Source organism: Acomys minous, assembly GCF_964271855.1.
Source record: "Acomys minous genome assembly, chromosome: 5".
Lineage (NCBI taxonomy): Eukaryota > Metazoa > Chordata > Mammalia > Rodentia > Muridae > Acomys > Acomys minous.
The window spans coordinates 117,789,299-117,804,210 of record NC_140494.1 but is presented as its reverse complement, the minus strand read 5'-3'; the positions used below and the strand labels follow the sequence as shown (position 1 = coordinate 117,804,210).

Below are 14,912 nucleotides of genomic sequence, written 5' to 3'. Positions count from 1 at the left end.
CTTCGTAGGGCTCTGACCCCTACACGGTGGGGCTAGATCTCATCCTGTGATGCCCTAGGTCTACCAGATTTTCTAGCCATGTGCTTGTATCCCCTCTAGACCAGCCTGCTAGTCCCCTCTGTGGGACCACACGGTATCTCCCTAGGCAGCGCGGAGGCCCCTCCTGGTGGGTTGTGGTTCTGCTTGAACAGAAGGCCACGGGACTGATGCTCTTACCAGTTCACCCAACTCACCTCTCTGCTTCAGGTGGGGGTAATGAGTCTCGATGTGGACCTCTCCTGGCCTCAAGCTGTTGGTAGGGGCAGAGTCATGTGGTACTTCTGACTCAGGATGGTTCTGATCCCCCATGGTAATGGCTTCCACTCAGTCTCTCTACCCTGGAAGCCATTGGAGATGTGGGCTGGCCCACACTGACCACGGGAGGCATGCAGTGCATCCAATTTATCTCAGGTGTGTACACTCACCACCTTGCTGGATCCCTGTGACTGCTTTTGCCGTGGTGAAGACCATCAGACCCATTTTACAGCTGAAGTAGAAAGGGGCAAAGGGGCAAATGGATAAGCCCAAGGTGACATGGCTGCTATACAGCAGGGCCAGGCACAGCCTGTAAACTACTTGTTCTTGGGGACAGGAAAACAGAGGCTCTGTGACCTTGGGTCAGTTACTTCACCTCTCTGAACCTCAGTCTTCTTATGTGAAAACACGGAGCAACGAGGTAATGTTACATGGTGCATTCAGCGTAGTGACCTGCTCCGTATGAACGATGACTGACTGACAGTGTCACCCTCAGGACATTTGAATGTGGTGGCTGTGGGTGAAGCTCTGTTGCCACTATATTCCTCCTTTATCTCTATTCAGGACTTGCTAAGGTGAGCTAAGGGTGTGAAGAAGCAGGAGCGAGGTGGAGACACTGGGTACCCTGCCCCCTGCCGTCTGCCTAGTGCCGCTGGTCAAGAGCATCTGTGTCTTGGTTCCCAGCACTGTGATGGCCGTTCCCATTGTCCACAGACCTTGGTTCTGCTCAGGGCTGAGATCTCAGAATTCTGAACCCCAGGGCTAAGAATGGGAGCTAAAGGAATCGGAGTGGACTGGGTTCTCAGTTTGGACCAGCCTGGTCCTGCAGGTTCCATGGCTGCCAGCCTCCCGGCAGTGCTGCCTGCCCCACAACAGGATATCCTTCTTAGTGTCTGGGGCAACCCTAAGATGTGTGTGTGTGTGTGTGTGTGTGTGTGTGTGTGTGTGTGTGTGTGTTGTCTCTCCATGCAAGTCTGCCTCTGGGGAGACAAAGCATGACAGAGGTGCTTCTGGGTCTAGCCGGAGTGATGTCAACCCTGGGTTCTACGTTCTTAATCTTTCAGGTGGGCCCTGCCCCAGCATGCTGTTTCCTTAGCTTGCCTCCAATTGCTGAGTTCCTTCTAGAAAATGGCCCAGGCTAGCCATCACAGACCTCTGTGGTTTTGGGGACTTTGTAGGGTTCAGCTCCCTCCAGGGAACCCTGTCACATGGAGAGGAGGATGAACTCTGGGCATCTGATTGTTTTAGGATGAGCTTTCTGAAGGCTTTGGGGCCTGTGGGCCCGGATCCTTAGTATTTATGAATTTTATTATGACTGTGTTTGTTTAAATATATATATATATATTTATAGCTCTATGCATCTCCCCCCCACCCACAGCCCCTAGTTCTTGCCCTTGGCTTTCTGTTTGGTGGCCGTGTAGGGCAGCACTGTCTGCGTGCTCTTGTCTGATACTGTCTGGGTGCTGCTGTTCCTTGTGACCCTTCGGGTCTGTTCTGGGGCCAACGTGGAGCCCAAGCGTCGGGTGGTCAACGGAGAGCGCCTGGTCTTGTAGGGGGCTGGGGAGGGTTTGAGGGGGCCTGTGTGTGGCTCCACATGGGGCAGCTCTGGGGCCAGGCCTGCCTCCTCCTCCTCTACCTCCTCACCATCTCCCTCTTCATCATCACAGCACAGAGCGTGGTAGAGCACTTTGTCACTGAACCGTACCCTCTCCCTCGTCCCTGGGGTCCGCTGGGGTACCTGGCCCTTTGCAGGGCCAGCACTGAAGGCCTCTTCACTGGAGGAGTCTGGTGTCTCCACTCGTGGCCCGTTGGGGATGGGCATGCCACCATTCATGAGCTGGTAGTCAGGGCCTGTGCCTGGCCGTGGTGCCTCAGGGCCGTCCACAGAGTCTGATGGGGTAGAGACATCCAGGAAGGAACAGAACTCCCAGCTGTCTGAGAGGATATCGGCTGTCATGAAGTCCAGGTGGCCCAGGTCAAAGGGGCCGCCCACACCTGCCTTGTCACTGCTGGAGGTGCTGCTCACAGTGGCTGTGGTCCAGTCGTCCGGCTCCAGTTCAAAGTCAAAGTCAGAGGTTAGCTTGTCGATCTGACTCACCACCTGGCCAGGGAAGGGAGAGGAGGTGAGAGAGGCTAGGTGGGACTCAGCATTAACTAGGGGTGTGTGTGTGTGTGTGTGTGTGTGTGTGTGTGTGTGTGTGTGTGTGTGTGTGTGTGTGCCTCTGCTCTGCCCTACAGACCTCCCAGCAGATGACTCTGAAAGATGGTGGCCGAAACTGAAGTCACAGGCTTTGTTTGTACTGTTAAGAGCCTAAATTGAGGCGGAGAAGATGGCTCAGTTGGTAAATTGCTTTCCTTACGAGCATGAGGACTTGGGTTTCATTCCTGGAACCCATCTTAAGGCGGGGGGGGGGGGGGGGGAAGGGAGAGGGGGGGAAGAAAGCTGGGCATGGTAGTGCATGCTTAAAATCCTAGCCCCTGGGAAGTAGAAACAGGAAGACGCCTGGAGCGTGCTGTCCAGCCAGCTAAGCCTACTTGGCAAGTTCCAAATTACTGAGTGACTGTCTTAAACATACACAAGGCCAAATTAGACAAAGGTGGACAGCTTGTCCCCTGGAGAGAGAACTGCCTTTCACCAGGTACCCTTCCATTCACACAGCCTTGGTGAGGACAGTATAGTGATCAGGGCTTAGGCTTGTTCTGATTGAGAGGGGGGTGGGGCTCAAAAAAGGGGGGCGGTTTGAGGGACTCCAGCAAGCCTTGAAGACGCTGCCCTGGAGACCTCCTAGCTGTCGACTATAACGCGGTAGCTGGACTTGAAGTCAGCGGAGAGAAATGAGAAGGGCACAGTCATAAAGAAGACCCTACCCGGCCTCCTGGACCCATCACTGCCATCAGTTAGTGACTCATTCAGATCTCTTTCCAACACTGGGGACTGAACAACAGGTGTGTGGCACAGGCCGAGTCACCCTCCCCTTTGTCTGCCCTCACGCTCTGGAGCCTGCCCCTCCCTCGCCCCCTTCTTGCCTTCCTTGCCCACTGATGTATGGAGGTCAATCCCGTCTTGCTGGGAAAAAAGAATAAAGTCAGCGTTCTTTGGAAGCATTAAAGAGACCATCCACCCAGGCCCAGGGGTAATTGTTAAAGCCACCCAAGGGGCAGCTCATCTGTGGAGGTCACTGTAGCCTTGCTTTGCCTGCCCACCTCCCAACCACCCAAAGGGAGGCCCTTGGCCTCTGAGCAGGCAGACCCTCCTGCAGACACACACTTGTCTGTGCTGCTGTAGCCACATAAATCAGGGTAGCATGCAGTGAGAGAGGGAGGCAGATTAGGCAAAGGCCCAGGGAGAGCACAGAGCATGAGGATGAAGGGAGGAGAGCCAGGCCAAGACCCAAACATAAAACAATAGAAGCCAGTGAACGGGCCAAGTGTCCAAGCCACCAGGAACTGCATCCAGCTTCCAGCATCTGGCTTGCATTTTCTGCCTAGGCTCAGGGTGGTGAGTCAATAAGTTAACGAAGCAAGTCCTAACCCCAAACCCACTCCTGGGAACTGCTACCACAAGATGATGTCCCATGCGTAGTGAGGGGCGGGTAGCAAGTGCCCTGAGGTAAAGCAGAAAGCAAAGACACTGCCTGAAGCATCTGGGTCAGTGGGAGATGGGCTTTTGCTGCAAGTGACCTGACTGTCCCTGTCCCTCTTCAGGTTTGTCTCTCAATCTCTAAGTGGGTGAACTAATTTACTTCTAAGGAAGACTCTAGGAATCAGTGTTAGGCCTGCAGCAGACTGGAGGAGTCAGGACCCCTGGGGGATAGACTTTGGGCAGGTCCCAGAAGCTTGCAGGGAGGGACTCAATGTCATTTACCACCAAGTGCCTGGCCAATGTCAGCTGCGCTTCACAGGGAGGAAGGAGGAAGGTGGGAGGACTCCGAGGAGCCCCTCCGGATCAAAGTGACATCATTGCATACCTCAGACCATCACCTATCAGTGACAGGCCTTCCACTCTACACCCTCGAGGAGGTCATTAGGCCCCCAGTTGCTGCCTCTTTTGAAAAGTACCAGCCTGGTGGATGGGTGCCGGGGCAGCCTTAGTAGTGGCTCTGCCATTCAGACAGCAGCCTGCTCAGATGGGACTCTCAGATCAGTGAAAGCTGTCACCAGCTGCTGCAGGCCAGAGCTGGGAGGTGCCAGGAGGAGGCTGAGGTCCCACAGATACAGCTGAGGCCAGGCTTCTCGAAGCTCAGCAGGAATGAGCACCTTCGGACCCCAGGCCTGAGGGAGAGTGGGGATATCCCAAGCACAACTAGCAGGGGTCCAGAAGCCCTAGAACCCAGACATGTCCCTTTCACTGAGGAAGCCCCAGCTGGTCACGTGTCCTAGAGGCCTTCCCAGTGGGGCCCTTCCCCTTACAGCATCCTCTTTTGGCTTTGCCTCAGGGTGGGGGGGCTATGGAAGAAGAGAGAGAGGGAGGCCGTCTTTGGGTCTCACGTCTGCCCCCTGTTGGCAGTGGAAAGGAAGGCGGGTTATAATCCACTTTCAAGCTATAGTCTCCAGCTCTGACACCCCTCTCCTTGCTCAGGGAGATGAAGATGGGAGCGATATAAACATATCTTAAACGACAGGGTTAGGACACTGTCCCCGGAAGTACCTGGCCTCTGCAGCCAAAGCTGGACTCCAGCCCTGACGTCACTGCGTATGAACAACCTTAATCAAGTTACTCAACTTTCAGCTCCTGTTCCATCATCAGAGAGTTCTAACAGCATCCTCTCTGCCTGCGAGCTGCCGTGAGGACTTTAACCTACCGCCCCGAGGAAAGCGTGCAGAACCGTGTAGAACATCGACAATCCACCACGCACCAGTGAGCGTGAGTACATATGCAGGCCCAAGAGCAGATGGGAATCAGGCTCTCACCTAAGAAATGCCACACTGATGGGCGGGTTTCAGTGCCTGTTCAGAACGCCAGGATATGGGAGTGTGCCTTTCATAGCCCTGTGTGCCGGTAATGCCCATTCTGCCCGACGTGTGGGTGTGTTCATTCGGAACAGAGCAAGAAAAGGGCTGGTGAGGCTCACAGTCAGATCTGGCTTCCTAACTACTTGGTAAACAGGAGTAAGGATGAGACAGGAAAGCCATGTGCCTGACATACCCCCTTCTGTGGCGAGCCATAATCAGCTCCTAAGCCTGCTGATCCTTCCCTGCTGTCCTGTTTCACAGGTCAACACGGGAGAGCAAGTATGGACTAGGCCCATGCTACCTGCCGCTCTGATCCGGCTGTCTTGAAATCTGTGATTCTTCTCTGTGATTTAATAATCATTTTGCCTACATGTAATTTGGGATTGTCTTGGAGTGCAGGGAAATAATTATATACACAGAAGGAAAGAGGGGGAGAAAGATCCAGAAAAAAATCTCAAAGCTGGGGGACTAGAGAGACACTGATGAGTCTACCTGGGATAATGTATATCCTGACAGGGAAACTGAGGCCGAGCACCTGGAAAGAGCTGAGTTAAAGCCAGAAGTGGAGTCCTGACTCCTGGGTCTGGCATCTTACAAACAAGGCTAGGCTAGATTGTTCTAGGAGGGCCAAGAGTGAGTACTTGAGAGGGAGGGCAGAGCTGAGGGCTAAAGGCTGAGACAGAACCTAAGCCCCATCCCAAGGGTGCATCCCCCCCCAACTCTGTCTTGATCTCAGGCTTGCCCACCAAATCTTCCTCCCAACAGTAACTTCCTGTCCGCACTAGGGATTTTCTGATCAGCATCAGGACCACATTACCTCTTTAGCTCTAGCTCTTCCCTTCTCTAAAAACTCCTGAGTCTTCCATGCGCCACCCTTTCCCCCCTCCAGCAAGTGGCCTCCCCCTCATCTCTCTGCACATTTTACAGAGCTGGTGCTCCAGCTGCCACTGGGCTCACCTGGTTTGCCCTCCCTCCCACCATCCACCCTCACTTCCTGGAGGAAGGCCGCTGGTCCCCAGCTGAGGGCGATATTGGTCACAGCTCTGCTTTTCTGTTGTGGTGTGGTTGCTGTTTGCCTCCTCAATAGACAGGAAGCCTATGAAAGAGCCAGGCTGGGCCTGTTTCCACTGTGCTCCTGGCTTGGCACAGTTACTGGCTCACTCTACAAACAGAGCTGTAGACCACCTAAAAGAGACTGGGAGGCCTCTTTGTTACAGACCTGGACCATCCAGCACACCTGGCAGAACTCCTTCTCATATGAGTTTGTGAGTGTGTGTGTGTGTGTGTGTGTGTGTGTGTGTGTACATCCCATCCCCTGACGCCCAACAGGCAGTGCTGAGGGACCCAGAGTCCCAGACCCAGTGTCCCCGCTCCTTCCCTCTTTCCCAGCTCCCTGGGCAGCTGGTTACATAACTGGGGATCCTGCATTATTTATGACCACTGATTATTTTTTAATTCTGTGATTACATTGTTTATTATCTTCCTGGGGGGCTGTGGCATTGGGGAGATGGGGGGTGAGCTGACCATGATTCATGGCTCTCATCCTGCAATTTGGCCTAATTGGCTAGGGAGCCTCTGTGAATCTGTCCAGAGGAGGAGAAGGCAAAGGAAAAAAAAAAAAAAAGAAGGAAAGGAAGACATGAAAAAATATATATAATAAGAAAAAAAAAATCCACCCAAGTTGTACTGAGCTGCGGGTACTATGCTGACCCACTTTGCCTCAGCCCTTTGGTGCCCAGTTTCTCTTGCTCCAGCTGCTTTCTGGTAGAGGCCACATTTATTTGTCTCTTACTAGCAAGGTCTGTGGCTTTCCCTGCCACCTTTACACATGGCACCTGGCCGACGGACAGCTGGGAAACAGGCTGCCACAGCGCCTGCTTCCTATGCAAACCAGGTGGTGGGACCCTCCACTGCCACCCCAGGCTGAGGAGGGGCTGTGCCTACCCCATTCTCCTGAGTTTTTTTTTTGGGGACACAGAGGCAACAGCACCCTTAAGTTATATCCTACCCAAGACTCACGGGTGACGTGTGGGTATAGGTGGTCAATAAAAGATCACTTTTGCACGCCCCGCCCCACAGAACAGGAAGGAGCAAACACGTGTTCAAGGTGAGCTCAAAATCTGATGGGCCATGGATGAGGACCACTTCACCCTGCTGTGGGAGCTCTGAATCTATGGGTGCAGGAGGGAACAGTAGGAAGGCAAAGTCTCACCCAGGAACATAACCAAGGTATATTAAAGTATGTGGGCTTCTCGCTGACAGCAAACTTGAGCTCCACACTCTGACCCACAGCGTCCATTGGATGCCCTCCCTTGCCCCCTGAGACCCCCTCCTTTCTCTGCTCCATGTGCCACTGGCTTCCTGGAGATTGGGCACACTCCCTCCTCGAAATTCTGGTATCACAGCTCCCCCAGCCCCACCACACTCTTTCCCCTAGAAGTCTGCTGACATTGTCCCTCATTTCTATGCTGAAAAAACTATTTTATAGGAGTCCTCATGTTACCCCTGTCCCTGTGGCTGTCCCTGTCCCTTCCTCACTAGGTAGGATATAGTACTACCTACTGTAGGGGACCTATTAGAGATACCTACCAAGCAGCCAGGACTTGGCCCTGACCTCCCCGCTTTTGGCTAAAAAGGAAAACAAGGCCGAGCAGGGAGGTGCTAGAATCACTCAGAAACAATACCTTGTGGGTGGCCGAGGCCTAGCTCTATGGGAGAGCACTTGCCTAGCATGTGTTGGGCCCTGGGTTTGATACCGAACACTGCAAAGCAAAAACAAAACAAAAAGGACATGGCTTTGTGTCTGGGCTATGTGATTTATATGAGGGAGCATAGAAATATTTGGTGTCTTCCTTTTACAGATGGGCCAGAGAAGCACAGAGAAGCAAAGTAACTCTCCCAGGTTCACACAGCTCAGGAGGATGAGCACTAAGGGCTAAGTCAGAAATCTCTGGCTGCCTGGCCTGTGCTCTTTGTCCCTTGGGATGGTCTCTTACTGAGATCCATGGAATCTGGGGAGCTTAGGGAGCCTGCTAGGATTGGCCTAGCATCCTGGAGTATGGGGGGGGGGGGAACCTGGGAGAAAGGAGGGCTAATTAATGTCTGAGTGTCATGTCACATGCCTGGACAGTTCAGTTTCAGCTTTCAAAGCGCTTTTGCATCCCTTACCTCACATAGTCCCCCACCCCCACCCCCACCCAGGGAGGGATGCCAGAGCTCTAGTGGGAATTGGGAGAGCAGATAGAGGGAACTCCAAATCCTCCAGGAGTGTGAGCAGGCATTGGCCCTCTTCCTTCATGTTATGCTCCAACACCGCCATGTTGGGCATCGCCTGCAGCATCACTGTGAGGGACAAGTCATCAGTACCCTATTCAAAAAGGAGCAAACAGAGGGGTAGAGACTTAGGGCAGAGCCTTTGGTGGCTTTCATCTTTTGGTCAGTTTCAGGCTTTGTGCTCAGGAGTGTGTGTGTGTGTGTGTGTGTGTGTGTGTGTGTGTGTGTGTGTGTGTGTGTGTAGTAGGGGGATGTCTTCTGGGACCAGTGGTGAGAGGCAGGGAAAAGGAGGTAGACTGGAGGATGGTGAAGGAAGGACAGACGAGAATGGCAGAGCCTGCTTTTTTTTTTTTTGCTGCCTGTCTCCTTCAACAAGGTTTCTGTGCAGTGCCCCTGCCAACCCTGCATGTAACTCTTGTCTCCATACTCAAGTATTTGGTCTGAGCTAGTGGGGAGGAGCAGGTGCTACCCATGAAGTCTGCTATCATGAGGGAATAGGGGCTTCTTCACTCTACCATGGGCCCTGATGGAGAAACACTATAGAGGGCCTGAATGGAGCCAAATAGGTCCGCTGTACATCCTCCTGTAGGACCTAGAGCTACACCACAAGTTTGAAACCAAGGACTGAGATCCACGGATACTCCCATCCCCAACAAACCCCAGCCCACAGGAAGGGCGGTTATGATTTCTAATCTCTGCTTGGGTCTTCCTTCTTGCTCATCACCCTGTGTGCACATCCCCTTTCTGGGGGACTAGGGAGCTCTGAGGCTCAACCCTCCCTGCCCCCCACACCCATCCAGCTGGGTGCCATTGGCAGCGGGCAGGCAGTGGCATACGGGGTAGACTCTGGTTTCCATAGCAACCTGCCAAAGTCTTGGGTGGAGACACATGGCCTACAGATGTGGGGGAGGGGACTCATCAGTCTGCCCTAGCTCAGACCTCTAGGGTGTAGAGACTATTGCCTGGAGCTCTGGGGCGAGGATCATGGGAATCAGTAGGTATGAAAGGGAAAAAAAAATGAGGGCATCCGAAAGCTCCATAAATTAACCCTGGCACTCAGTCACCACATCTAAGGCATCTCTTGGAAGTGCCTGTCAAATGCTGAGGTTGCACAGTAGCCCACCTGCTGAAGTTTCAAACAGGCACTGGGAATCTTGAGTCCCACGCTCAGTCGGCTATGAACGGGTCTGTCATCCTGGGCAAACCCTTATTCCTCTCTGGGCCCCAGATTCTTCAATAGTAAGTGGACAGGGCTTGTCTGAACTACCTGTGAGATCCCTTCAAGTTCTGAATTACTATGCTGAGGGAGACAAAGCAGGGACCTGGAAGATGCCCCACTGGGAGTCGTACCAAGGCTGAGCCCCAGGATTATAGACAATACCAGCTCCTTTTGGGGGTTCCATGGCCCTGCCTGAGACTGGAACTTTGGATAGCCTCTATGGCCCTAATAAAACTGCAGAGCGTCCAGGATAAGACAGGGTACAAGAGGACATCTTACTGCTTTGAACTCATGAGGTCGGAGGACAGGTAGTTCATGGGCTGTACGCCTTTGTCTTCCAAATTGTATTAGGGAGCCCAGACCCACAGCGGCCCAGCATACAGGCAGGAACACCACCATTCCCCTGACTGGAGGCGGTATCTCCGGCAGGTTTCATGACCTCGGACCCTCGGCTACCCTGCTCTAAGAGGCCTGATGTCTCTGGCTCCCTTGGCTCCAACTCACAGTTCCTTTCAAACAACCCCTCTCCCTGGCTTGAATTCAGGCCAGGCAGGAAAGTCACATTGCTCAAAAGGCCTGCCCATCTCCTCAGTTTCCTACGGCCCCCTTCCCTACGCACAGCTGGGGGCGGGGGGAGGCGGAAAGCTTGAGTCCATAACTCAGAATGATTCATTCTCCTCTATCTCTGCAGGGGCCCTGGTTACAAGGAGCTGAAAGTTGCCTAAAGCCCACCTGGCTGGTGAAATGGGGCCCAGCGGGCAAATTCAGGCCAGCAGCTCAGAACGCTGGTCATGCAGTTTGGACTTGAACGCAGCCCAGGGGGCAGGGTGGAAGACATGTGTACCTCATTACTCCAGCAACGTGGGAAACAGTAATTAAACTGGGCTCTGCTTAGAAAGACAGAGAGGGTTTCTCCGTGACTTCCTGGTCTTGCAAAAACCACCCAGAAGCATGCCCTGTGAGAGGGGACTCATCTCCATTAAGGAAAAAAAAAATCCATTTCTTCTTCAATGTACAGAAGGACCTCCAATCACCAGCAGCTCCCAGCCACAGCTGGTTTGAACCCCTCCCTGCCTTTGGAAATTATGGGATTGGAGCATCTGATGGCTGAAGTAATACTTTTTGAACTGGGGCCTCAAGCAGTAGGGATTGACTAAGTCCTTGCTCAGGGACTGGGAGGTAAACAGTTGGGGTCAAGGGACAGCTTGGGTTCCACGAAGAATGAAGTGGGGGCAGATAGAGTCTTCTTTGAACACCTAGGGTGCTAATCAAAGAGCTGGGTGCACTGCCACACCAGCCCCACCACCAGCTCTGGGGACAGGGATTTTTGTTTTGTTTTGTTTTGTTTTTTTAACAAAACAGATTTGAAGCAAGGAGAACGGAAAGGGTGGTCCTCAGTGGAAGAGCCCATGTGCACATACATCTGCACACTCAAACACACAGGAATGTTTTGATGCTGAGCCCAGCCAGGCAGGGTTAGGGTCTGTGTGGCCCCTGCTCGCCTCTCACTCACCTCCCTCAGCTCCTTAGCCACTTCTTTGAGTTCCCTCAGGATGTCTTCGAGTTGCCCGATGACCATCTTCATGCGCTGTCGAATCCGCTCTCTCTCTCCACCACTGTTGGGGTCGTCACTGGGCTGCCCGAGGTCCGGGGCACCCCGAATGTTCATCCTTCACCACGTGGCCGCAAGCCTGCCCATACTCTCCCCAGCGGGGCACGCGCTTCGTCTGCCTCCACGGAGCCCCCCTCGGCCGGGCAGAGCTCCACATCTTAACGGCCCCCCAGCCTACCCTGGCCTTGGGCGGCCCTCACCCAGCCCCTGTAGCCTGCCACTCCACCTACTCTGCCTCTGGGTGGGGGGTGGAGCACCCAGAGGGAGACAGAGTCTGACGGGGGGGGGGGGAGGGGGAGAGGGTCAAGGTGAGGACACAGGAGGGCAAAGGGAGGGGCCTTAGGGCCCAAGAACAGCGTCCAGGACTTGAAGTGCCTGTGGTGTACAGAGCTGATCTTTGCCTGAGTCTGGATGAGGCGGCAGGGGGATGATTCTGCAAGGACTAAGGGTAAGAGATGCCCTTGGGATGGGGGAAGGCAGCAATCCCCTCACAACTCCTAGGCAGTTACAAAGGCAGAGGTCTCTAGATGCAGCCGAACCTGCAGAGGGATGGTGGTCAGGGTCTTCCAGATGTGGAGGGGGCTCCAGATGTGAACAGCGCTGAAGAGAAAACTGGATTGGAGGAGGGCAGCCCCCTGCAGAAAAAGGGAGCCTGGCGTCAGCCCTCCCAGGCTGCAGCACCAGCTTGCTGCTGCTGCCTCCCTCTTCTCCCTGCCTGCACCCTCCTTCCTCGCTGGAGATTTATTTATTTATTTATTTTTGTGGGGAGGGGTGGTTTTCAGCACACCCCTCTTCGACAGGAAAAGTGGAAGAGCCCCTCCTTTGGAGGCATAAGTCCTCAGCCTCCTCTGGGGCACTCTAGCCGCGGTGCACCCCACCCCCCCACCCCGTCCCCAGCCACCAACCAACCTCGGCTAGACTGGGTCAGCATAGGGCCTCTCCAGTCCTTCATCCTTCCGATGCCCACAGGGTGCCCTCCTTCCCAGCGGATCCTTCCTCCCCCAGCTCCGAAGCCGGACTCCCCTACTCACCGAGGGTGGGGGCAACGGCCTTTCCTCCAAGCAGCGTCGGGGACCGAGCCCCAAGACGAGGTTGGGGGGCCCCCAAAGCTCCCTAGGGTGGGCTTCTCTCTCTGGACCCTTCGGCTCCTGGCCTCAGGAAGGTCCTCCGAGCGGTGACCGGAGACATCTGGGCGGTGGGAGGGGGCGGGGCCTCTGCGCTCCCAGGAAGGGGGCAAAAAAAAAAAAAAAAAAAAAATCTCCCACCACGCCTGCCAGGCTCCGGGTCGCGAGGGTCCTGCTAGCTCCGGGGCCCTGAGGCCACAGGTGACCCGGGCCGAGGCGACGCCTGTCCGGTCCGGGCGACTGAGCCAAAGTCGGAGGGTTGGGGAAGGCGCCGGGATCCCCTCAGCCCACGCCCGGCATTCCCCGGACTCCGCAGGGTTCGCGATTCTCTCTGTCCAGTCCAGATCGGCGAGTCTGGGCCCCTCCGGGGTCTGTCCTGCCCCTGCCTTGCCCTGCCCTTCCCGAGCTGGCACTGCCAGGCGTCCGGAGTGCACTCAGCCGGGACCCAGAATGTTCGTGCTCCGGCCGCGGCAGCGTCTGGAACGGCCGCAGAAACCACTCAGCCTAGCCGGGCAGTAGGTTCCGTCCACGGCGGGGAAAGTCCGGATTCCCTTCGGGTCCCGGGGGAGGGGCAGCGGCCGTGGCCTGGGGGGACCCCGTGTAGAGCACAGCGGAGATGAATGCACGAGGTCGGGGGGCCTCGGCGCTGCTGGGCTGAGCAAAGGAAGCAAAGAAAAGCAGAGGAGGCAGGCGAGGCGCCAGGGAGGCGATGGAGGAGGCGCGGCGGGCCCGGCTGGGCACACGGGGTGCGCAGCCTCCGCTCGGCTTCACCGCCTCCTGCGCGCTCGCTCACGGCTCCGCGCCTCGCGGCCCCGGGAGACGAAGCGGCTGCCGATGGGGCAAACGAGGCACCGGAGCGGCTCGGGCCTGTCTCCCAGGCTGCTTCTCCCTCTCTCTGCCCTGCCCTGCGCTGCCCGCCCGGTTCCGCGGGCCTGGCCGGCTTCCTCCGAGCGGCGCCGCGCCCCGCCGGACTGGCCGCCCGGGCGGGCGCTGGCTCCCACAAAGGCCGCCAGGCTCGCGCGGCTCCGCTCGCTTCGGCACTGGCAGGGAAGGGGCCGGCCCCGCGCGCCGGGAGGGAGCTTTTAAAGCGACACACACGCCTCCCAGCGCCCAGAGCCGAGCGCGCGAGCCGGGGGGTCTCGCCACCCTAGGGAGCGGGGGAAGGTCTAGGCGCTAGTCGGGCTGTAGTACAGCCAGCCGGACTGCTGCCCGCTGCCCGAGGCGCACAGTAGCCTGGACTTGACTCCAAGTTCCTTCACCTCCCTTTCACACAATCCCTTGGCCCTCCTTCACTCACTGCGGTGCGCCCCGGAGTTCCCCTTCTGTCTGTTTCCTTCCTCAGCCATCATGCCTCAAACTGCCCCAAATCTTGTGTCAGTTCAGTTAATAGGATTCAGCCAACATTTACTGAACACCTATTGTGTGCCATGCTCTGGCTTAGGTGGAGGGGCTGGTGAGTATTGGGCTGTTTCAAATGGTTCGGTTCCCCCAGTTCTTCATCCAAGTTCGTAATATGTTCTTGTTCTCCATCTCTCTCTCTCTCTCTCTCTCTCTCTCTCTCTCTCTCTCTCTCTCTCTCTCTCCCTCCCCCTCCCTCCGTCCCTCCTTCCTTCCTTCCTTCTGTTAGGGTCTTCAGTGGGCCTTGCCCCTTGCTAGCTCTATTGAGGAAAAGTTCTCCCTGAAGACATTCTTAAGCAAACTGAAGGGTGGTGTCTGTAGAACATAAGAAGTTCTAGAAGCTTTGGTGGTGTGCCAGGCCAGCCACCTGCTCCCCCACCCCCCTCCCCCACCCCCCTTCTAAGGTTCTTCCTAGGAATGCTGAATCTTAACAGAGAAGTGGGAGTCAGGGTGACCGTGGCCTGGGGAAGGGAGGGGGTCAGCACTCCAAGAGGGAAGGTGGATAGGAGGAAGGGCTCAGGAGCAGAAGTGGGCAAGTTTCTGACAAAGTGGCCCTGTTGATACCATTTGAAAAACTGTATGAAATGGAACAGAGGAAGACTGGATCAGGAGTCAGGAGGCCATGGTTAGAAGCTTGGAAGCTTGGAATTTATCCTGTTGCAGGTCGTGGGGGGGGGGGGCGGGGTGGCCTGTGCTGTTTGGGATAGCCCGGTCCTATCTGCACTCTTAGCTGACTCCCGCCCCACTCCCAACAGTCAGTGGTGAGTTTGAGGAGGCCACAGGCCAGCTGCGGAATTAGGAGGTCCTTATAAAGTCTTAAGTTGTGTGTGGGTGTGGCCAGGCAGAGTAGCAGCAGGGATGGGGTGGGGAAGGGGTACTGCTTGGTGAAATAAACCACTTGGTGACTTCCTTCTTTGAGACAGGGCGGCCCTGTGCTTCTGGTTTACAGACTATTAGGCAGCTGAGTAAATGGTTGTGTGTGTGTGTGTCTAAGCGGTCTGGGGTTTGGGGCAGGTAGAAAGAACCAGAAGGGAAATAG

At 55.5% G+C, this 14,912-nt stretch overlaps 1 protein-coding gene across 1 annotated transcript; it reads right to left on the bottom strand.

Moving 5' to 3' along the window:
- Positions 1–1,600: 1,600 nt before the first annotated feature.
- INSYN1 (inhibitory synaptic factor 1) lies at positions 1,601–14,015 on the bottom strand. Its single transcript, XM_084781157.1, has 3 exons — positions 12,383–14,015; positions 11,253–11,986; positions 1,601–2,395 (listed from the first exon to the last, which is right to left on the bottom strand). Exons 2-3 carry the CDS (start codon positions 11,406–11,408, stop codon positions 1,676–1,678), a joined length of 876 nt encoding a protein of 291 aa, XP_084637283.1. The 5' UTR covers positions 11,409–11,986; positions 12,383–14,015; the 3' UTR covers positions 1,601–1,675.
- Positions 14,016–14,912: the final 897 nt, after the last annotated feature.

What these genes read in the sequence shown, in the direction of transcription:
- INSYN1 (XM_084781157.1), bottom strand. Translation starts at nt 11,408, where the DNA reads ATGAACATTCGGGGTGCCCCGGACCTCGGGCAGCCCAGTGACGACCCC. An exon ending in TGGCTAAGGAGCTGAGGGAG is followed by an intron (nt 2,396 to 11,252) that starts GTGAGTGAGAGG and finishes TTCCCTGGCCAG; the next exon opens with GTGGTGAGTCAGATCGACAA.